Source organism: Cajanus cajan, chromosome 8, assembly GCF_000230855.2.
Source record: "Cajanus cajan strain Asha chromosome 8, NIPB_CcT2T_4, whole genome shotgun sequence".
Taxonomy (NCBI): domain Eukaryota; kingdom Viridiplantae; phylum Streptophyta; class Magnoliopsida; order Fabales; family Fabaceae; genus Cajanus; species Cajanus cajan.
In genome coordinates, this window is record NC_138524.1 from 19,062,385 (window position 1) to 19,086,601 (window position 24,217).

Genomic DNA, 24,217 nt, shown 5'->3' on the forward strand with positions numbered 1-24,217 from the left:
ATCGCCCTATCCAACCTCTCCCTCCCCTCCGACAACGCCATTGCCATGGTCCTCTCGCGCCTCACCCACGACCTCTCCGCCAAAACCCTAGCCTCCCACTATTCCCTCGAACACTACCTCGTCTCCAAAATCACCATCATGCTCACGCGCCTCCTCGCCACCAAGCTCTACCCGGAGTTCATTAATATCCCAGTGGGCCGGCACCGCCTCCTGGAAACCATCCAGGCTTTCGAGGAACTCACCTCCCTCCCCAACATGTGTGGCGCCATCGACACCACCCCCGTCCACCTCCGCTCTAGCCCTAACCCCAACACCTACCGTTGTCGCTACGGCTTCCCCTCCTTCCTCCTCCAGGTCGTCTTCGACCACAAGAAGATCTTCTGGGACGTCTACATCAAGGCCCCCGACGCCACCGACGACGCCACCCACTTCCGCGACAGCCTCCTCTACCACCAGCTCACCTCCAGCGACGTCGTCTAGATTATGTGCTCCCCTTTGTTGCAGCCGCGTGTGCAGGAATCCACATGAATTGATTAGGAAGTATGGCCTTATGTGCTGCAGGCAGTGCTTTCGCAGCAATGCCAAGGAAATTGGCTTCATTAAGGTATACATTTAGGTTGAGGTTCCCAGTACTAATATCTTACATTAGTTTAATGTGAATTTATGCTTTGGTGGTAGGTTAATTTGCTGTGATTCATCTATTGTCATGCCATGAGTTCTGATTACATTTTTTTGCTGCTGTTGTTGTTGTTGCAGTATCGCTAAAAGAGCTGATGTCTCCACTCAATCAATTTTATGTTCTGGCACTAGGATGTTTTAAGGAAGTTATGTTTGAAGAAACTTGAGACTTGGTTTTTTGTATCTAATTAATTATCAAACATTATTTGTTGAATGAAATATACTTTTATATAAATGGTTTTGGACTACTAGGTCCTCCATCCCTGATCCTTTAATTCTTCTGCAGCTATATGCGTTCACATCATATGGGTGAATATTCCCTGCAGTCACTCATCTCTTTATTTTTCTCCCTGCATTTTTTTCTCTATTGTTTTGGAGAAAGCAAAATTAAAGGTTGTGAATATGATAGTGTTAGATCCAATGGTGGTAAAATATCTTAGTGTGAATGTGGGATTCCCTTAACTGCAGGGAATCTGGTTCCGTATCATACAGTTGCATGCTTATACTACCTTGCATTCGCAACCCTTTGTCTCTTATGGTTGCTGTGTCATTAGAATTAGAATTACCATTTAGTTGCATTGTTGCTTACCACTACTGAAAACAATTTTAAACTGTTGGCGGAAGCTATTTTGATCTTGTTCTTGTGAGATTGCCATTTGAAGTTAAGAGCCGCAAATAAAGTTAGAGTTAAGAGTTGACCTAAACCATATTGTTTTTGTAGGGACTAAAAGAACATGGTTTTGTAATTTTTAAGGACTAAACAAATAAACTTTTCACAGCATTAAAACCAAAAATAGGCATAACTTTGAGGACCAAATTCATATCTAAATTAAGTTATATGATGCTTCCATTTGTTATGCGGTTTAATTTTGTAGTTCCACACTTTCGGAATTGTTTTGAATTTTTCTCCTTTCCCCACTTTTGTGAAAGCAACAGATCCATATCTGAAGCCTTGTTGCATCCTTATTCCTCACCATAACTGTGTAGTGTGACTTATTATTCTTATATACTCCTGCAGTTGTGAGTCTTGTGTTAATGGAACAATGGAGTCAAATTAAATATAAGTAGATGGTAGTGTCAATTCTATAGTATACTGTTATGTTTTGACTGTTAATAGTCTTTATGCCTTTATCCATGATATTGGAACTAAAATCAGGTTTCTTTTCTTGTCAGTAAGGTACACTTCCTACCACATTGACTACTACACCCACTTTGAATTCAACCCTCACACTCACTCTATACATCAAGATTTATGTCATGTTTGAATTACCATGATTGACATGGTTCCAATTTTTGCAAACACTGTAATAGTGTTTACTTTAAGTCCTTACTTGAAAGTCAAAACCTACTTTACTTGTAAGAGTGTCGTAATTACAGATTTATAGATCTTTGTTATATCATCAAGAATTTGCCGTTTCTTCCCTCCTAAGTCCTAATTAGGTTTTGCCTGATATGTACCTGCACTTATAGGTTGTGATGTTGGATGAACGTGGGCAAGACATAGGATCTGAGCAAATGGCAGAGTTGGTGGGTGATGCAGGAAATATATACTGCAAGAAATTTTGTAAATGATCTCTTCCATACATGGATATTCTTTTAATCATTGACATAATATAAGTACTGAGTATGCTTTATGGCATTATAATGAAAGAAAGCATCATACTTCATAAGCTGTCAATCATGTAACAGACCCTTGATATCCTGTCGATAGAGATTGAATACCACAATTCATATCATGTCAATCATGTGATAGTAAAATAGTATCATTCATATTTCTCACTTTTGGCAGTGCTTATATCAATCATTTTTGTGTATTTTCTATCTTTCATGATCTTTGTTTATAGTGAATTGACTTAGCTATCACTAAACATTTTTAATAGCCACCGGAATGATTAAATCTACTTTTAGTTTTTATAAACTTGCAGGTCACCATTCCAGCTCTATAATTGACCTATGCATTGTTATTTGTATAAAACCATCTATCTCTAACGCAGGCCTAAATAGTTTCTCAGTTTTGAACTCCTGAAGTGTGATTTCCTTTCCTGTATATAATTGACCTATGCATTGTTATAATAAATGATTGTTGAATTTCTGTTTTCAAGCCAAAGTTGTTTTATATGTCCATTCCCTTGTGATTTCCATTCATGTTATAGCTCTTTTGTTCTTTTATTATGAAAATACCTTTCAATAAAATTTATTTCATGATTTCTGTTTTCTCACAGGGTGCTTCACGATTATCCTTTTGTATTGGTGGACCATATGGTCATGGAAGAAAAATGCGAGAATGGGCTAATTTATCAATCAAATTATCTTCACTGGTCTTAAATCATCAAATAGCATTACTTGTGCTCATGGAACAGCTTTACAGGTAGCAATGACTTGATCTCTTAATATCGTGTTCTATTTTTTTTATATTTAAATATTTACTAATCTTTTAGTCTAAATATTTAAATATTTACTAATCTTTTAGTCTAAATATTTACTAATCTTTTAGTCTAAATATTTAAATATTGAGACTCATAATTGTAATATTCAAAATTTTATTAAATAAAACAGGTTATTTTGATTTTAAATATTTATTGAGATTATTAGAAAGTTTATCATATTTTTATACGTATTTTTACTATTCATGTATACGTATTTTTACTATTCACATATACATATTTTACTATTCACGTATACGTATACGTGAATAGTAAATGGCTGCTAAGGGTGGCACGAGGGAAGCAAGGTTCAATTTTATAATTAATTTGAATATTTTAATGAATAGTGCATAGTAACTTATAATATTATTTTAATGAATAGTGCATAGTGCATAGTAACTTCAAAATTTCTATAAATAGGGGCCTAAGGTTTTGAAAATTCAGAATTCTAGAGAGAAGGAAATTCTGGAGAAATAGAGAGAGAAAGTAAGAGAGAGAGAAGGAGAAAGAAAAGGAGGTTCTGCTCTAGTGCCTTGTTTAAGGAGAAAGAGGAAGAGATTCTGCCCAAGTTTTTAGAGAGATATTGCACTAGTTTCAACTTCTACTTATCTAGGTAAGGGGGAGGAGAACCTTATCTTTTTAAAATTTTATATACTATTATGTATAATTATTTATGCATTTATTTGATTATATTTATTTAGTGGGGTGCCCCTAACCTCACTATATTTATATATTTATTCAGTGAGGTGTTCTTAACCTCATCTAACTACTTAACTTTTAATTACTATGTTATTGTTATATTTATTCAGTGAGGTGTTCCTAACCTCATCTAACTACTTAACTTTTAATTACTATATTTATATATTTATTCAGTGAGGTGTTCTTAACCTCATCTAACTACTTAACTTTTAATTACTATGTTATTGTTATATTTATTCAGTGAGGTGTTCCTAACCTCATCTAACTACTTAACTTTTAATTACTATGTTATTGTTATATTTATTCAGTGAGGTGTTCCTAACCTCATCTAACTACTTAACTTTTAATTACTATGTTATTGTTATATTTATTCAGTGAGGTGTTCCTAACCTCATCTAACTACTTAACTTTTAATTACTATGTTATTGTTATATTTATTCAGTGAGGTGTTCCTAACCTCATCTAACTATTTAACTTTTAATTATTATGTTTATTTATTTACGTTATTATTTAGTGGGGTGTTTCTAACCTCATATATTTGTTTAACCTTTAATTACTATTACTTATTCTATGATTATTCTTAAATCTATTTTGAGTAATTTTTTTTATGATTAATATAATTTGTTAAAATGTCTTTTACTCATTTTAAAGATAATTAATACTCTATGGCCATAGACGATAAAGTTTGAATTATTTGTAGCTGGAGGTTTAACCTTGGGGATTTAAATGAGTAAGAAATGGAGGTGGAATAATTTTTGGTTGGTGTTATAATGATGCTCATTTATCCTGACTAGTCACTACAAGTATAATTCAAATTTTATTGTATCAAGAAAATCTAATATTTAATCTGTATAAATATATATTTATATATATATATATATGTTAAAATTTTATACATAAATAATTATGTTTATTCGTTCGAATTATTGTATTTATTGGATATTGTTCTTACTCCTTTCTTTTTTTTTTCTTTTTTTTTTTAATTAAATATATTATAAATAGATGGATCAACTTGAGATTCCAGATCATTTTGCTGTTATTGTTACTGCTGTCCTACATGGAAGGAAATTGGAATACGGAGGCTATTTGATGGATCTGTTATAACTTTACTTGTCAATCATATTATTTTAATTGTAATTTTCTTTCCATTATGAATATATATATTGTATTAATAGAGTAAGGAAAAGGAATAATGTGTAAAATAATACGTTATTCTAAATATTTTAGAACGATATGTTATGTATTAAATTCACAAGATATTCTTTTCTTTACTTTTATTTTTATTAAATAAATATATAGATATTGTTAATGATATAATTATAAAATATTATAAAATTTTATAATTTTATATTGTATAATTTGGGTATTAGAATTAGGCGTTACATTAAATGGTATCAGAGCAACGTTCCATGTGTAACTTGGGGAAATGTGTTAACCATGTTTCTATTATTATAAACTGACCTATAAAATTACAGATGGCAGGAAGAAGGAATACCGAACTAACAGAGGCTGTACAAGCTATTAGGGACATGGCTGCCGCCTTGTTAAGGAATCAACCACCAGGAAGAACAGGAGAGTCACAAGGACTTGTAGAATTCAGAAGCAATAACCCTTCCCAATTTGATGGAGGATACAATCCTGAAAAAGCTGAATTATGGATTAAAGAAATAGAAAAAATATTTCGAGCTATGAACTGTCCTGACAACCAAAAAGTAAATTATGCAGTATTTATGTTAGTAGGAGAAGCAGAATATTGGTGGGATAGTACCAGGAGATTATTAGAAGGAGGGGGAATAATCATTACATGGGAAGTATTTAAAACCAAATTTTTTGAAAAATATTTTCCTAATGATGTTAGGAGGGCTAAAGAAATAGAATTTATGCAGTTAAAACAAGGGAATATGACAGTGGGAGAATATGCTTCTAAGTTTGAGGAATTGGGAAAATACTCTACTTTCTTTTATCACCCTGATGAGAGGATGAAGTGTATTAAATTCGAGGATGGACTTAGATCAGAATTAAGAAAGGCAGTAGGGATATTGGAAATCTCTGATTTTCCCACATTAATACACAAGTGTCGATTTTTGGAAGGTTTTGATCATAATAAGGATAATAGACCAAAATCTTTTGGCCCTCAATTTAGTAAGAAAAGGGATAATGAAAGAAAACCTTATGTTCGACCACAATGGAAACCCCAATCTTCTCAATTTGCAGGAAATTCCAGTAGGTCCATTAATAATCAAGCCAAGTGTTTTAAGTGTGGACAGGGTCATTATACTAAAGATTGTCATCTCAAAGGACCTGTTTGTTTCAAGTGTGGAAAGCCTGGTCATGTATTTTCTGAGTGTGGACAACCAAAGACGCACGTGAATATTTCCGGATCCAAACCAAGACCTTCTACAACTGGAAGAGTTTACACCATGACCGGAACTGAAGCTGCTCAAAACAACGATCTAATACAAGGTAAATGTTTCATTAAAGGCAAAACTTTAAATGTACTGTATGATTCAGGCGCAACTCATTCTTTTATCTCCAATAATTGTGTTCAATACCTCCAATTACCAATTTCTTCTTTAGAGAATAATTTGATTGTTTCAACCCCTACAAACAAATCTGTAATTGCCAATAAGGTTTGTTCAGACTGTCCTATTTTTATTGGCGATAAAAAATTTCTTGTAAATTTGATCTGCTTACCTTTATCACAATTAGATGTGATTTTAGGTATGAACTGGTTATCTTCCAACCACGTTCTTCTTAATTGTGCAGAAAAGTCTATAATATTTTCTGATCCTAAGGACCTATCGATTTCATTATCTAAACCAATAAACAAGTTTCCTTGGGGTAAAGTTCAAGGATATTTAATCTTATCCTCTATGGAAGCTAAAGAGGAAGTCAACTTGAAAGATATAGCTGTCGTTCAAAATTTTCCTGATGTCTTTCCTAATGATATTCCTGGTTTGCCACCTGACAGAGAGATTGAATTTTCGATTAATTTAATACCTGGAACTGGACCAATTTCAATGGCACCCTATAGGATGTCACCTTCTGAATTAGCTGAGTTGAAGAAACAATTAGAGGAGTTACTTGAAAAACAATTCATACGCCCTAGTGTATCACCTTGGGGGGCTCCTGTTTTGTTAGTCAAAAAGAAAGATGGAAGCTTTAGACTGTGTGTGGACTATCGGCAATTAAATAAGTTTACCATAAAGAATAAATACCCTCTTCCTAGGATAGATGATTTGATGGATCAATTAAAAGGAGCCACTGTATTTTCTAAGATAGATCTAAGATCAGGATACCATCAAATCAAAGTGAAAGCTGAAGACATATAGAAAACTGCATTTAGAACAAGGTATGGTCATTATGAATATCAAGTAATGCCTTTTGGAGTAACCAATGCACCTGCAGTGTTCATGGATTATATGAATAGGATTTTTCGTCCGTATTTAGACCATTTTGTGGTGGTCTTTATAGATGATATCCTCATATATTCTCGAACTCATGAAGAGCATGAAGAACACCTTCAAACTGTTCTCCAAATCCTGAAAGACAAACAACTGTATGCCAAACTTTCTAAGTGTGAATTTTGGTTAGAGGAGGTTAAGTTTTTAGGACATGTGATTTCCAAAGATGGAGTGTCTGTGGATCCATCTAAGGTAGAAGCAGTTCTACTATGGGAACCTCCAAAGACGGTAACAGAAATCCGTAGTTTTTTGGGTTTGGCAGGATATTACAGGAGATTCATTGAGGGATTTTCTAAAATAGCTATGCCTTTAACTCAACTCACCAAGAAAGGACAACCCTTTGAGTGGACCGAAAAATGTGAGAATAGTTTTCAGGAGCTTAAGAAAAGATTAACTACTGCACCAGTCTTAGCCTTACCCAATCCTAATGGACAATTTGTCATATTTTGTGATGCCTCAAAAATGGGATTAGGGTGTGTTCTTATGCAAGATAGAAGGGTAGTAGCATATGCTTCTAGACAGTTAAGAGCTCATGAAAGGAATTACCCAACCCATGATCTAGAACTAGCTGCCATTGTTTTTGCACTCAAAATATGGAGACATTATGTGTATGGTGGTAAGTTTGATGTTTTTAGTGATCATAAGAGTTTGAAATATTTGTTTGATCAAAAGGAACTGAATATGAGACAAAGAAGGTGGATGGAATTTTTGAAAGATTGTGATTTTGAATTACATTACCATCCAGGGAAAGCCAATGTTGTGGCTGATGCACTGAGTAGAAAATCCTTACATGTCTCCTCATTAATGATTCAAGAGATGAATTTGATAGAAAAATTTAGAGACATGAGTTTATCAACTACGGTAAGTCAAGATAAAATACAATTGCATGCGGTTCAAATTACTAGTGACTTACATGAACAAATTGGTGAGGCTCAGGTAGTTGATAAATTCATTCAGAAGAAAAAGAGGTTGATAGGTCAAAAGGATGGTGAAAAGTTCGATTTAGATCAAAGAGGAGTTTTGAGATTTAATAATAGGATATGTGTACCAAATGATTCAGAAATTAAGAAAATAATTTTAGGTGAGGCACATAAGAGCAAGTTGAGCATACACCCTGGGGCAACAAAGATGTATCAAGATCTCAAAAGGATGTTTTGGTGGCCCAAAATGAAAAAGGAAATAGCACAATATGTGGCTACATGTTTGATTTGTCAAAAAGCTAAGATAGAACACCAAAAGCCAGCAGGAATGTTACAACCCTTAGATATACCTGAATGGAAATGGGACAGTATAGCAATGGATTTTGTAGTTGGTTTACCACGAACAATTCATAAGTTTGATTCCATATGGGTTATTGTGGATAGACTAACAAAATCTGCTCATTTCTTACCCATCAACATTAGGTATTCTCTAGAAAAATTGACTGAACTGTATATAAGAGAGATTGTAAGGTTGCATGGGGTACCATCTAGCATAATATCTGATAGGGATCCTAGATTCACTTCTAGATTTTGGGGAAGTTTACATCAAGCATTAGGAACTAAGCTTCGTCTTAACTCTGCATATCATCCTCAAACAGATGGACAATCAGAAAGAACCATACAATCCCTAGAAGATTTATTGAGAGCTTGTGTGCTAGAGAATTCTGGTAGTTGGGACAAATACTTGCCTCTGATTGAATTCACTTATAACAACAGTTTCCATTCTAGCATAGGTATGGCACCCTATGAAGCTTTATATGGAAGAAGGTGTAGAACTCCTTTGTGCTGGTTTGAGACAGGAGAGAATTTAATCTTGGGTCCTGAATTGGTGCAACAAACCACGGAAAAGATCAAAATGATTCAAGAAAAATTGAGAATGACTCAAAGCAGACAAAAAAGTTATGCTGATAAAAGAAGACGACCTCTTGAATTCCAGGAAGGAGATCATGTATTTTTGAAAGTTACACCAACAGCTGGTATTGGTAGGGTAATGAAATCAAAGAAACTCACTCCTCGATTTATTGGTCCTTATCAAATCCTTAGAAAAATAGGTCCTGTTGCTTACCAAATTTCTCTACCACCTTTTCTTTCTAATCTCCATAATGTCTTCCATGTGTCTCAGTTAAGAAAATATATTTCTGACCCTTCTCATATAATAATGCCTGATACAGTACAATTAAAGGATAACCTTACATTTGAAACAATGCCTGTACAGATCGCAGACAGGAGGATCAAGCAGTTGAGAGGCAAACTGATTACACTGGTAAAGGTAATCTGGAATGATGTTACTGGAGATGCTACTTGGGAACTCGAAGAAGAAGTTAAGAAAAATTATCCTTACTTATTTTAAGCAATAAAAATTTCGAGGACGAAATTTCTGTAAGTAGGGGAGAATTGTAATATTCAAAATTTTATTAAATAAAACAGGTTATTTTGATTTTAAATATTTATTGAGATTATTAGAAAGTTTATCATATTTTTATACGTATTTTTACTATTCATGTATACGTATTTTTACTATTCACGTATACGTATTTTACTATTCACGTATACGTATACGTGAATAGTAAATGGCTGCTAAGGGTGGCACGAGGGAAGCAAGGTTCAATTTTATAATTAATTTGAATATTTTAATGAATAGTGCATAGTAACTTATAATATTATTTTAATGAATAGTGCATAGTGCATAGTAACTTCAAAATTTCTATAAATAGGGGCCTAAGGTTTTGAAAATTCAGAATTCTAGAGAGAAGGAAATTCTGGAGAAATAGAGAGAGAAAGTAAGAGAGAGAGAAGGAGAAAGAAAAGGAGGTTCTGCTCTAGTGCCTTGTTTAAGGAGAAAGAGGAAGAGATTCTGCCCAAGTTTTTAGAGAGATATTGCACTAGTTTCAACTTCTACTTATCTAGGTAAGGGGGAGGAGAACCTTATCTTTTTAAAATTTTATATACTATTATGTATAATTATTTATGCATTTATTTGATTATATTTATTTAGTGGGGTGCCCCTAACCTCACTATATTTATATATTTATTCAGTGAGGTGTTCTTAACCTCATCTAACTACTTAACTTTTAATTACTATGTTATTGTTATATTTATTCAGTGAGGTGTTCCTAACCTCATCTAACTACTTAACTTTTAATTACTATATTTATATATTTATTCAGTGAGGTGTTCTTAACCTCATCTAACTACTTAACTTTTAATTACTATGTTATTGTTATATTTATTCAGTGAGGTGTTCCTAACCTCATCTAACTACTTAACTTTTAATTACTATGTTATTGTTATATTTATTCAGTGAGGTGTTCCTAACCTCATCTAACTACTTAACTTTTAATTACTATGTTATTGTTATATTTATTCAGTGAGGTGTTCCTAACCTCATCTAACTACTTAACTTTTAATTACTATGTTATTGTTATATTTATTCAGTGAGGTGTTCCTAACCTCATCTAACTATTTAACTTTTAATTATTATGTTTATTTATTTACGTTATTATTTAGTGGGGTGTTTCTAACCTCATATATTTGTTTAACCTTTAATTACTATTACTTATTCTATGATTATTCTTAAATCTATTTTGAGTAATTTTTTTTATGATTAATATAATTTGTTAAAATGTCTTTTACTCATTTTAAAGATAATTAATACTCTATGGCCATAGACGATAAAGTTTGAATTATTTGTAGCTGGAGGTTTAACCTTGGGGATTTAAATGAGTAAGAAATGGAGGTGGAATAATTTTTGGTTGGTGTTATAATGATGCTCATTTATCCTGACTAGTCACTACAAGTATAATTCAAATTTTATTGTATCAAGAAAATCTAATATTTAATCTGTATAAATATATATTTATATATATATATATATGTTAAAATTTTATACATAAATAATTATGTTTATTCGTTCGAATTATTGTATTTATTGGATATTGTTCTTACTCCTTTCTATTTTTTTTCTTTTTTTTTAATTAAATATATTATAAATAGATGGATCAACTTGAGATTCCAGATCATTTTGCTGTTATTGTTACTGCTGTCCTACATGGAAGGAAATTGGAATACGGAGGCTATTTGATGGATCTGTTATAACTTTACTTGTCAATCATATTATTTTAATTGTAATTTTCTTTCCGTTATGAATATATATATTGTATTAATAGAGTAAGGAAAAGGAATAATGTGTAAAATAATACGTTATTCTAAATATTTTAGAACGATATGTTATGTATTAAATTCACAAGATATTCTTTTCTTTACTTTTATTTTTATTAAATAAATATATAGATATTGTTAATGATATAATTATAAAATATTATAAAATTTTATAATTTTATATTGTATAATTTGGGTATTAGAATTAGGCGTTACAATAATAAATCTAAAAAATCTCTAAAAGCTTGATTAGTGGTAATATGAACTTAAATTAATTCATAATCTCTTTAATACCACTTTAGTTTTTCTTTAATAAATTGATTCTTACTCTTTGGTTACAATTTCTTTGATCTTTAATTTGTTTTTGGGTTGCTAACACATATTGTGCTTCAATTCAATGTCTTATTTTTCAATTCAATGTCATTTCTGTTTGTAAAAAGAAATTTGTTTTGGAGTATAGGATGAAAATTTGTCTTATGGATGATGGAATTGATTATAGCTATATCAAGTCATTAACCATGAGAATAGATTCCAGTATTTTTTTCTGCACAGAGCAATATAAATTGGCTAACTCAATGTATAAGATTTCATTGACTGAATTGTTGTATTCTTTGGCTGTAATTTCGAATGCAGGGACCAGCCTTTTGTCTCTTATGGATACCTTGTAATCATCAACCTGTTTACTTGATTATTGGAGTGAACTATTTTTATCTATTAATTGGTGCTTAGGAGATTTTATAGTCTTGCTGGATTTCAATTAGTAATCTTGTTTCCAACCACAGCTCATGTGGTAAGCTTCACTTTCGTTTCCCATACTTCTTGTAGTTTGTGTGTATAAACCTTGTTTATTTATTATGAGAAGTTACATGCACATTATATTAGATTATATAAAGTATACTCTCAATGTTCTTCATTAAAAAAAATCTGATTTTACGTATAATGAGAAAAAAATTTATTTGCATTAAATTTTATTAATTCCATAACATTCTTCATTGATGCTGAATAAAAATTAACCTCTTACAATAATGACAATACTGCGCACGCTCACTGTTTAATTGTTCCATATTTTACTTTCTGTGGTTCCACTTCTGTATCAGTTATTATTGAATATTTTAGCACTTTGTTTAATTGTTGCATCTTTTTTTACCTTTTCTTTCTGTGGTGCCCCTTTTACTCAAATGCTCTGTGAATCTGTTTAGTTAATATATTTTATTATTGTATACCATGGACTTAGTGCCTTCTTATGAATACCCTGTTTTGTCTTCTTTTAAAATGGAATTCAAAGTTATAGCTTTATTAGAGTAGTTATTGTATCTGATAACCTCTAATTCAGGAAACTAACTGGAACTCAATAATTAGATTTTGAAATTATACTATGAATGAAATATATTTATACAGGTAACCCAGAAAGAATCAAAAAAATAATTGATTATTATTATTTTTTTAAAATGCAATCTACATCGGTTTAAAGTAGAACCGATGTAAATTTGAGTACACATCTACATCAGTTTTTGGTATAACCGATGTAGATTTGCGTTCAAATCTACATCGGTTTTATTTACAACCGATGTAGATTTCAACACAAATTTACATCGGTTTTCTGACAACCGATGTAGATTTGAACGCAAATTTACATCGGCTTATTCTACATCGGTTTTATAACCGATGTAAATTACCTTCCAGAACCGATGTAGAACAGTGCTTTTGTAGTAGTGTGATATAAATATTTTTATTTTGGAAAATAACAATATCTAGAAATACTACATTTCCAAATTCACATGGTCATGAATGACATTTTAATCGTGAACTAGACGCATTCTAGATCAAGCTTAGTTGATTTTCCTCTTGTGAAAGATATTCACCTTGTTCGTTCTCTCTAGCACACATCACTCCTCTTACTTCCCTCTTATTTCATTGCACTGCCCCTCCTTCTCGTTTCAATGCCTTCCATTGGGAGAGATTTTCAGTGATTACACTTCACAGGTCTCCGAATAAGAGGTATGCCAGCTTCTTCCTAATGTCTAAACTAGAATTTGATTTTTAGTACAATCTTATTAATGTAATGTATTTCTTTCTGTCTGTGTCATTATTTATTTATTTACTTTATTATTATTATCATTATTATGAACAAGGACGGAGCCAAGGGGGGACCTACGGGTGCCACGGCCCCCCCAACAATTTTAATTTTTTTTTATATACATATATATTACTATATGGCACCCCCTATTTTTAATATAAACTCATATGTATAATTAAATGAATAACCCAAATTTATTTTTTTATTCAACTTTTGGACTTCTGGTACGGCCTGCTATGTGGTATAATTAAATGAATAACCCCCTTTTTTTTTTTTTTAAAATGTAGCGCCTCATTTGATCATTCCAATTCTTGCCTTCTCAATTCTCAAGTAACACTGGCAATAGGAATAGGATTGGGTAGTGACTATTGACTAGTTAGCATCACAATTCACAGCTTGCACCACGTCAATCAATAATCATCAATTCGTCATTGATTCTTATTTCATAACAACACCTGCACCGCATCATTGGTTCTTCAATCTCTCCTTGGCTCCTTGCGTCTTCAATCTCTCTTTTTATTTTAGTTCTTCAAAAGGTAAATTAACACTTCTTTTTTGTTACTAATATTTTAATGAATGTTTTCTTTTAATTGTTTTAATATTTTCCCCTTTGCTATTATGCTGAAAACCCTTTTCCCCTCAATTTAATTAGAATTTGTTAAGAGTGTTACTGTGTTAGTGTTGTTGCCTATTTCGTATGATTTTTATAGTTTTAAATTCTTTTAGGTTCAATGAAGATGAGGAAGACAACTATTGAATCATATTTCAAAAGAAAAGAGAGAGATGATGAAGAAACACTGTCTAATACACCAATTTCAAATTTAGATACAAATGTTGATGATGTTGCTGAAGTTGATGAGCAACAGCCACCTCCTCCCAAAGCTTTGAGGACTGAACAAGAAACAATTGAGAGTGGTACCTTGATTCGCGATCCTGGAAAACGTTTACAAATTTGGAACTATCCTATTAATCAACAAGATGATATTCGTAGGGCGTATGTGAAGTTTGGACCATATCAATTTTTAATGGATTTGTATCCACTTTCAGGTCTTGAAGATCATCCTCGCCGATTTCAAGCTCATTGGTTTAGAATGTTTTCTTGGTTAGAATATTCACCGGAAAAAGATGCTGCCTATTGTTTTCCATGTTTTTTATTTTCTAAAAAACCAAGTCCATTCACTTCGGCAGGATTTAGAAATTGGAAGAAAGTGAATAATGGAAAAGATTGTGCATTTTTATCTCACATGGGGAAAAATTAATTCTGTTCACAATGCTGCTCTTAGATGTTTAGAAGATTTCAAGAATCAATCATGCCACATTGATAAAGTGTTGAACAAGCAAACTTCACAGCAAATTCTAAGCAATCGGTTGCGTCTTAAAGTATCCATCGATGTGGTTAAATGGTTGACATTTCAAGCTTGTGCTTTTAGAGGACGTGATGAGAGTTTGTGGTCAACAAATCGAGGTAACTTTCTTGAAATGATTAAACTCTTAGCTTCTTATAATAACGAAGTAGATCAAGTTGTCTTGGAGAATGCTCCTCAAAATGCAAAATACACTTCACCTACTATTCAAAAAGAAATTTTAAATGTTTTTGCTAGAAGGGTGCAAAATGAAATTCGAGAAGAGATTGGTGATGCAAAATTTTGTTTGATTATTGATGAAGCTCGAGATGAATCTAAGAGAGAACAAATGGCTATTGTTATTAGATTTGTTGATAAGAATGGATTTGTTAAAGAGCGCTTCTTGGATTTAGTACATGTGAAAGATACTACATCATCCACTCTTAAGCAAGAAATCTGTTTAGTATTGTCTAATCATAATCTCAACATTGAAAATATTAGAGGCCAAGGATATGATGGAGCTAGTAATATGCGTGGAGAGTGGAATGGTTTGCAAGCTCGTATTCTTCAAGAATGTCCTTATGCATATTATGTACATTGTTTGGCTCATCAGTTACAATTAGCTCTTGTTGCTGCATCTAAAGATTCAAGTGATGTTCATGCTTTTTTTCAAAACTTGAGTAGGATTGTTAATGTTGTGTGTTCTTCTTGCAAACGCAATGATGAGTTACATGATGCTTATGAGACTGAAATTGCACGTTTGGTTGCAAATGATGAGATTGAAACTGGGAGGGGAGCTAATCAAATTGGCACACTACAAAGACCTGGAGATACTAGATGGAGTTCTCATTTCAATTCAATATGTAGCCTTCTACGCATGTTTAATGCAACTACTTCAGTTCTTGAAGATTTGGTGGTTAATGGAACTGGCTCTCAACGAGGTGATGCTACTTATGCTTTCAGAGTATTGATGTCTTTTGAATTTGTTTTCATTTTACATGTTATGAAAGAAATTATGGGAATCACAGACAAGCTTTGTCAAGCTTTGCAGCAAAAGAATCAAGACATTGTGAATGCTATGTGTTTGGTTTCTAGCACAAAGTCACTAATTCAAAAGTTAAGGGATTTTGGTTGGGATTCTCTTTTAGAAAATGTTAACTCTTTTTGCAATAGCCGAGGTGTACCAATTCCTGATATGAGTGCTACTTACTCTGACATAATTCGAACTCGGCTTAAAAAGGATTCTGTGACAGTTGAGCATCATTATCGTGTAGATATATTTACTGCAGCGATAGATTATCAATTGAAAGAATTGAATAGTAGATTCAGCGAGCAATCAACTGAACTTCTTATGTTGAGTGTAGCTTTGGATCCTAAAGATGCATTCAAATCATTTAATGCTTGTGATATTTGTAGTCTAGCTAAGAAATTTTACTCTTCAGATTTTTCTGACCAAGAAATGATTCATATGGAATATGAATTGCAACATTATGAGTTTGATGTGCCAAAGGATCCCAAATTTCATAATTTGTCAACTCTTGGTGAATTATGTCAAAAACTAGTAGAGGTTGGCAAATCAAATGTTTATCCTTTAATTGATCGATTGATACGACTTGTTCTTACTCTGCCCGTGTCAACAGCAACTACAGAACGTGCTTTTTCAGCTATGAAGATTATAAAAACAAGTTTGCGCAACAAGATGGAAGATGGTTTTCTTACTGACTACATGATTGTTTATATTGAGAAGGAGATTGCACGAAGATTTACAACTGATATGATAATTGATGATTTTTACTTCATGAAACAACGACGGGCACAACTTAAGAAATAAAGGTACATACTTGAATAACTTGATCTTGCAATATGTTCGATATATTTATCAAATGTAAATATGAGAAATAATTTTTATTAAATTATGTTAATTATTATCTAGTTTTGTCAGATAATATGCTTTTGATACTTTAATTTTCATTTATTATAAATTATATATTATTTATTCTCGGCCCCCCAGTATTGAAATCCTGGCTCCGTCCCTGATTATGAACCCTTAATGTAACTCTACTTAAGGAAATTCTTGATGTGCCGCAATTTTGGATCTGCACCATCACACGTTATTTCTTAACCTGCATTATTCTATTTGGTGCAATAAGATGATCCGAGCACAACATTAAGATACAAGGATGTCATTTTTGAACTGTGCCTTCTTCTCTTTGGAACATGATGAAGGTAGAGATAGACAAGAGAGGATAGAACAATAATTAAAGAATAACATTGCAAAAAAGAAAAGAAATCAAATTCTATTTCAAAATTTGGATTTCACTAGCTACTTTCTTAACCAAGCATTCTGCAATCCAATGTTCATCTTATATTTTTGTAATTAAGTTTCGGGCATTGGAGTTGAGGCAATCTGAGCAAAAGTTTTAATTTAAGAATGTCATCGTTATATTAAAACCAAATATTTTGATGCAATCATGGTCTTTAAACAAATGTATAAAGAGAAATTAAGGGAAAAAAATTGGCATCTACACATAACACTTCGAGAAACTTCTTCCACATACTTGACATGTCACAGATGGATTTTGAGCTAACAAGACATAAATACCTGTATCCATTTTCAAATAATAAATTAATAACATTGGTTGAATGCTGAACATTGTCTATATAACAACACTGATCCGCGGCAGCATAGACTATTGCATGATGAGATCCATACATGTATAACGGAATTACATGCACCATTCGAGTCCTTCAGTACTATAGTGACATGAAGATACATTTTTTTATGGATTGGAATTACATGGAAAGAATCGAACCTATTGGAATTATATATGGAGAGCTTCAAATTTAGGACCATATACATATTACTTTCAAATCATTCGATGATGACATGAAGATATATAGATATAAATGTGTTACCTAAATTGTTGTTTCATTTCTTTAACACTATCTAAATGTATAGTATGCCCGCATGGTAAGACAGTGATATCTCTAGCTGTATAGGGAAAAGTAAAATCGTGTAAATGAGAATTTTCTTTAAAAAAATCGTCTTGTTATAATACTATAGGTTTGTAACGTGTTTTACCTCAAAGCAAACAGGGAAATTGTGATGCATTAGTGTTATAAAGGGGTTTAATAAAAGCTAAAATTCAAGGGAGGAGTTAGATATAAGATGATAGATTAATTCTTGGTTCCCAATACATGGAGAGAAAAAAATTTATCATAAAGATCGTTCAGTCAAAATATGACATTAGGAAACACAAGACAAGCATGTGTTGTGTGCAATCTACGTTTGTGGTATGATTTGGCACATTTCGTTATAGCATAAGATCCTCTTTTTTAAGGTTTTAATTGCTCAATGGCTTATTTTGAATGTGAACGAGATGAGATGATTAGCTAGTATTTGGTATGAGGCACATATTTTTCTTAGGAGAGGTTTCCAAACAGGTAAGCAGAGGAATGCGGTACCTCCATTGGTGATTTATCGTTTTCTGTATTAATTGCTTAATTTCTGCTTTTTCCGTATATTGAGAAAGGACAAGAAGCAAAAGTACATATATTGAGAGAGATCTTTTATGACCAGAAGGGGATTGGAACAACAGGATGATTCGCATGAATTATGTGAAGAAAAACGAAATGTGATATAGTGGATAAATAACTTTATTTCTTAATAAATATGTAGTCAAATGGTTGATCTTTGATCGATATGCATGAAAAACTATTTGTTAAAAGAGATTAATTCTTTAAATAAATCTTAGTACTTCAAATGATTAACTTTTGCTTTCAACTAAGAGAAACCTTACCAAAAAAGACGAATTCGGTGAAGTGTACCTTTCAGCATCGGTGATGCAAATCTACTAATAATGTGTCTCAATGTTGATGACTTGTTAAGCAGCTAGCAACGAAGCTGAACTTGAAGAATTTAAGGAGCAAATGGCGAAAGAACTTGAGATGAATGACTTGAGCCACACCTATCCAACCTTATTGCGGTCGAATTCAAAAGAGTAAAGGGTGGAATCATAATGCATGAAAGCAAGTATGTAGTGTTATGAAATGGATCAAGTCAAGATGGCCAACAACAACACAATAACGAATGTGAAAGCGATAAAGCGATAAAAGACACGAATTTGTTAACCCAGTTCGGATAAAAATCCTATGTCTGGGGGCGATACCAAGCCAGGAGAAATCACTCAAAAGAGGAGGATAAACCGAGGAGTACAACTCACACACACTTGTATGAAACACTCACTCTCTCAACTCAACTCCTTTCTTATTTCTCACTTGGAATTTCTGCACACAAAATGAGGTTTGCCTACAATGGTATATATAGCCAAGCCAATGTCCCAAACTTGTTCAACCCCATTGGGATTGCTTTGAGTCTACACTAGGTTTTGGCATCTCCAAACTTGCAAGACTCCCTTGCATGGAGTACACTCCTCAATTTGTTATTGCTTTCTTCCTAAGTCTTCTATTATGCAATCTTCACACCTTAACATGTAGCAGATTTGTTTTAAGAGATTCAACCAATTACAAGCTCCAATACAATTATGTTGTTATGTTAGCTGAGATTGGAATACATGTAAAGGAAGGGAATGACGAGCAAGTTGATGCGCATACATTAGACATATAGTAGGATCTCTCAAATATTTGTGCAATACCTGACCCAACCTAGCCTTTGGTTGTGGCTTGTTTAGAAAATTCATGGCGACCAAAGAGATGTCAGTTCTTAGCAGCTAAGAGAATGATGTGTTACACTGTTATGTGAAGGGGATTGTGTTAGAAGTAGAAACATAAACAATAATTTATCAAAAAATATGCAAAACTAGAAAAACAATTTTAAAATATTATATATTTGACCCATTACAAATTGGTATCAACATGCTAATTTTGTGGTTGAACCAGGTGAATTAGAGGGTCAACTTGGACCAATTCAATCAATGGAAATGTTTTTATGGGCATGAAAGAAATTTACTAACCTTTGCACCAACCACTAGACCAACAACTTCAATTGTTACATAAACAACTTATGGGATTGCGAGTGTAAATAAGATGAATATTCCCCTCTCAACATGATCTATTTCATATCTAAGATCAAAATTCAAACTCTAGACATCTTAGTTAAAGAACTCAAGCCGTTACCACTTGTATCAATCAATGTTGATTTTAAGTTATATATTTAATAATATAAGACATATACACATATTACATATATTAATTATTTTTTTACATTAATTACAAGTACATTATATATACATATTATTCATAATTTTAATTTGTATTAATTTATATAGTTTAACATATAACTTTTTCATGTATTTCTTCATACCAAATTAAAAAAAAAAATTGAATAAGTTGGAAATTAAACTTAAGAGAATGTGATTATTTAACACTTATATTTTTAGAGATTTCTTTAAGATACAATATAAATTTATTGAAATTTATAAATATAAAATATATATAACTTAAATATTTTTTTAAAAAGTTAATAGAGAATAGATCACATGTACTTTAATTAATGATCTTCAATTCGATCTCTGATCTATTCTAACTGATTTATTGATCAATCTAATTTATAAATCTATGATATAAAGAACTTTGTATTGAAGTAAGCAAAACAATATTTTTCGAAAGATAGTCAAACTGATTTTTCACTGCACTCATATTTTTTCTCAGGAAGTAACAATATAGATTAATAAGTTACGTGTAACACGTCTTTTTATATCGGAAAATGAGTTAAAACACTTGTAGTAACAACGTGTGGGTAATCGAATAAAACTTAAATTAATCTTAAAAACTCCCAAGTTCAGCTAGCAACAAACTTGTAATTGAAAAATAAAAAGACCCAGACAAATAAAAATTAAAAACCAAAAAGATATGAATGAACTAAAAAGAAAAATCTTCTAATTTAAATTTTAAAATATGAATAAAAATATAACTTAAATATGTTTTTAATCTATGTAAAATAAGTATGTTTTGATTTTAGTTTCTATAAAAAAAATATTTTTTATCCTTCTAAAATTCAAAATTATGATTTTAGTTTCTACTATTATGTGACTCTTTTTAACTATTTATGTGTTCATTAGAAGATTATGTGACCATACCAAGTGATGCTCATAACTATTTGTCATGTTATTTGCATGTTACACTTCTAATTTATTTTATAAATTTTTAAAATAAGTGCTATATATACTTTAAAATGGTCATTAGGGATCAAAAATAGTGACTTCAAATTTTACAAGGATGAAAATCAAAAATAAACATTTTTTAGAGATCAAAACCAAAATTTATTTATTTTACATAAATTAAAAATAATATTTATAAATTTTAAAAGGATGAAAAACAAAGAAATTTTTTTACAAGAATTAAAGCATATTTAAGCTTATTAAAAATATTCATTTAACATTGTTCCACTAATTTAAAATTTAAACAAAAGAAACAATGGAATATAAAAAATAAAAATAAAATAACAACAACAACTTTATAGACGGAACATGTAATAATTTTGTAAAATAAAATTGTGTATTTTAGTCAACAACAACTTTATTATTATCCAATGAACTTCTTTCATGGGATTCTCTTTCCTTTGAAGACAAGTGCCCATTATTACAACAAGTTTATAGGTTTTAGAGTCCTCAACGACCGATCAAGTACATGCTGGCACATAAGTTTTTTTTTTTTAATGTATCTTGTGAGACCCTACCCATTTTTACATAACCATTTTTACTCTTACTCACTTGGCTAAAGCACTTTCCTCTAGCTCTCTCTCTCAATTCTTCCTTCACTCTCCTTACACTTGGTTTTCCTTGGAACCATAGGTGGTGCTGACTAGGTGGTTCGAATTTCTTCTCCTCCGTAGCCATCCAAGCTTATTCTTTGCCGTTTGTTCAAGTTTTCTCCTCCTCGTTCAAGTTTCTTAGTCTTCCCGGAGCTCGAATTTCTTGATTTGAGGTAAGGGAAATTAGTAATCTTTGTTGTGTTTTTGGCTGGAAAAAGGGAGCTTAGAAACTCATTTGGCTGCTGGTGTTAGATTGTGCTTGGCTGAGTTGCTGAAATTGGGGTTTTGGGTTTTTGGGGTTGTGACTCAAAAATTTGGGATTTTCTCTGATTTGTTGTTGCATACACATGAAACTAGTACTTTCGAACTCCTTGATGAAAATGTGACACTTTGAACCGTTTGCATGTGAATTTTCTGTTAAGTTTTTGCAGGTTTTGGAAAATTTTCGAATTTGGGGAGAGTTACTGATGAGTTTGCGCTGGGCGCTGTTCTTCGTGCCGGGCGCGCGACCACTAGGGGACTCTGTTTAGGCAAGCCCGCCGGGCACAAAGTTGTGGGCGCCGGGCGAGCTTGCAAATGGGAGTCTCTGGTTAGCCCGCGCCGGGCGTGACTTGGGCTACGCCGAGCGCGATATCAAGGGTGACATGTTTTTGGGTACTCAGGTGTCGCGCTAGGCACGCGTTTGGACTCGCTGGGCGCGAAGGCTCCTTGGGAGTCTCTGCCAAGAGAGCGCTGGGCGCAATACGAATTGTGTTGGGCGCGAGACCTTGGTGGGTCTCTGCCTTCCTCACGCTGGGCGCGGGTTAGGCCACGCTGAGCGCACGAGACTCCTTAGAGTCTCTACCTGTGTGTGATTTGGGGTTAAGACTGTTAGTGTCTACGCCCGCTTCTGTGTCAGTGATTACTTCGGAACTGTGTGTTGGTTGCCCAGTTGTGGTGAATGAGAAGAAGTACAAGGTAAACTTGATTTGTTTACCTTTGGTGGATATTGACATAATCTTAGGGATGGATTGGTTGTCTGCCAATCGCATCCTTATAGATTGTGCCAATAGGAAGCTGATTTTTCCTCAGTAGGAGGAGGAGCTATTGATTTCAGCTGGCCAAGCTGAGTCATTGCTGGGAGATGGGGCAGAGTGCTGTCTTTTGCTTGCTGCGTTGAGTATTGAGACCGAGCGGGTCATTTCTGAAATTGATGTAGTAAGGATTTTGCTGAGGTTTTCCCGGATGAGGTGCCTGGGTTGCCTCCTGTTAGGGAGATGGAGTTCAGCATTGACTTAGTTCCAGGTGCGGGACCAGTGTCTGTGGCTCCCTATAGGATGGCTCCTGCTAAGCTGGTTGAGCTGAAGGGTCAGTTGGAAGACCTGTTGAAAAAGCAGTTGGTGCGGTCGAGTGTTTCGTCGTGGGGTGCTCCGGTGTTATTGGTAAGGAAAAAGGATGGAGGTAGTCGACTGTGTGTTGATTACCGGCAGCTGAACAAGTTGACCATTAAGAACAAATATCCACTTCCCCGGATAGATGACTTAATGGATCAACTGAGGGGAGCATCGGTGTTTTCGAAGATTGACTTAAGGTCAGGCTATCACCAGATCAGGGTGAAGGAGGGTGACATACTGAAGACTGCTTTCAGGACTAGGTATGGTCACTATGAATATGTTGTGATGCCGTTTGGTGTGACCAATGCCCCCGCAGTGTTCATGGACTACATGAACAAGATCTTCCGGCCGTTCTTGGATAAGTTTGTTGTGGTGTTCATTGATGACATCTTGATTTATTCAAGGACCCGGGAAGAGCACGGTGAGCACTTGAGGACAGTGCTGGAGATTTTGAAGGCGAAGCAGTTGTATGCTAAGCTTTCAAAATGCGAGTTCTGGTTGGATGAGGTGAAGTTCTTGGGACATGTGATCTCAGCTGAGGGGATTGTTGTTGATCCGGCTAAGGTGGAGTCGGTGTTGCAGTGCGAACGTCCAAGGACTGTCACTGATATTAGGAGTTTCATGGGTTTAGCGGGTTACTATCGAAGGTTCATTGAAGGATTCTCTAAGATAGTAGTGCCTCTAACCCAGCTGACACGGAAGGAGCAGCCGTTCATCTGGATAGATGCCTGTGAGCGGAGTTTTGAGGAGCTAAAACGGAGATTGACCACTTCTCCTGTGCTGGTGTTGCCGGATTCTAATGAGCCTTTTTATGTGTACTGTGATGCTTCTCACCAGGGTCTGGGGTGTGTGTTGATGCAAAACAGGAGAGTGGTGGCGTATGCTTCAAGGCAACTGAAGAATCATGAAAGGAATTACCCTATTCATGACCTGGAGTTAGCATCTGTGGTGTTTGCCTTGAAGATATGGAGACATTACTTGTATGGTGCTCGGTTCAACGTCTTCAGTGACCACAAGAGTCTGAAGTATCTGTTTGATCAGAAGGAGCTGAACATGAGGCAAAGGCGGTGGATGGAGTTTCTGAAGGATTATGATTTTCAGTTGATGTATCATCCAGGCAGGGCCAATGTGGTGGCAGATGCGCTGAGTAGGAAATCCATCCACATGTTGAGTATGATGATGAAGGAGCTAGAGCTGGTTGAGGAGTTCAGAGATTTGAACCTCTGTGTGGAGTTAGCTCAGGATCACA

The 24,217-nt window shown here is 33.6% G+C and overlaps 2 protein-coding genes and 3 long non-coding RNA genes across 5 annotated transcripts; 4 read left to right on the plus strand and 1 right to left on the minus strand.

The window, feature by feature from the left end:
* Positions 1–503: 503 nt before the first annotated feature.
* Positions 504–953, plus strand: LOC114916352 (uncharacterized). The gene is made up of 2 exons (XR_003804764.2): positions 504–604; positions 757–953. It is a non-coding gene; the product is annotated as an uncharacterized LOC114916352 (long non-coding RNA).
* A 4,020-nt stretch (positions 954–4,973) lies between these two features.
* LOC145950804 (uncharacterized) lies at positions 4,974–9,656 on the plus strand. Its single transcript, XM_083062589.1, has 2 exons — positions 4,974–6,263; positions 9,461–9,656. The coding sequence occupies exons 1-2, from the start codon at positions 5,276–5,278 to the stop codon at positions 9,526–9,528; spliced, it is 1,056 nt and encodes a 351-aa protein (XP_082918715.1). The 5' UTR covers positions 4,974–5,275; the 3' UTR covers positions 9,529–9,656.
* A 139-nt stretch (positions 9,657–9,795) lies between these two features.
* LOC145950929 (uncharacterized) lies at positions 9,796–11,507 on the plus strand. The gene is made up of 2 exons (XR_014428758.1): positions 9,796–10,152; positions 11,239–11,507. It is a non-coding gene; the product is annotated as an uncharacterized LOC145950929 (long non-coding RNA).
* A 2,257-nt stretch (positions 11,508–13,764) lies between these two features.
* LOC145950709 (uncharacterized) lies at positions 13,765–16,853 on the plus strand. Its single transcript, XM_083062365.1, has 2 exons — positions 13,765–14,016; positions 14,207–16,853. The coding sequence occupies exon 2, from the start codon at positions 14,696–14,698 to the stop codon at positions 16,652–16,654; it is 1,959 nt and encodes a 652-aa protein (XP_082918491.1). The 5' UTR covers positions 13,765–14,016; positions 14,207–14,695; the 3' UTR covers positions 16,655–16,853.
* A 388-nt stretch (positions 16,854–17,241) lies between these two features.
* LOC145950710 (uncharacterized) lies at positions 17,242–19,317 on the minus strand. The gene is made up of 2 exons (XR_014428577.1): positions 18,652–19,317; positions 17,242–17,425 (listed from the first exon to the last, which is right to left on the minus strand). It is a non-coding gene; the product is annotated as an uncharacterized LOC145950710 (long non-coding RNA).
* Positions 19,318–24,217: the final 4,900 nt, after the last annotated feature.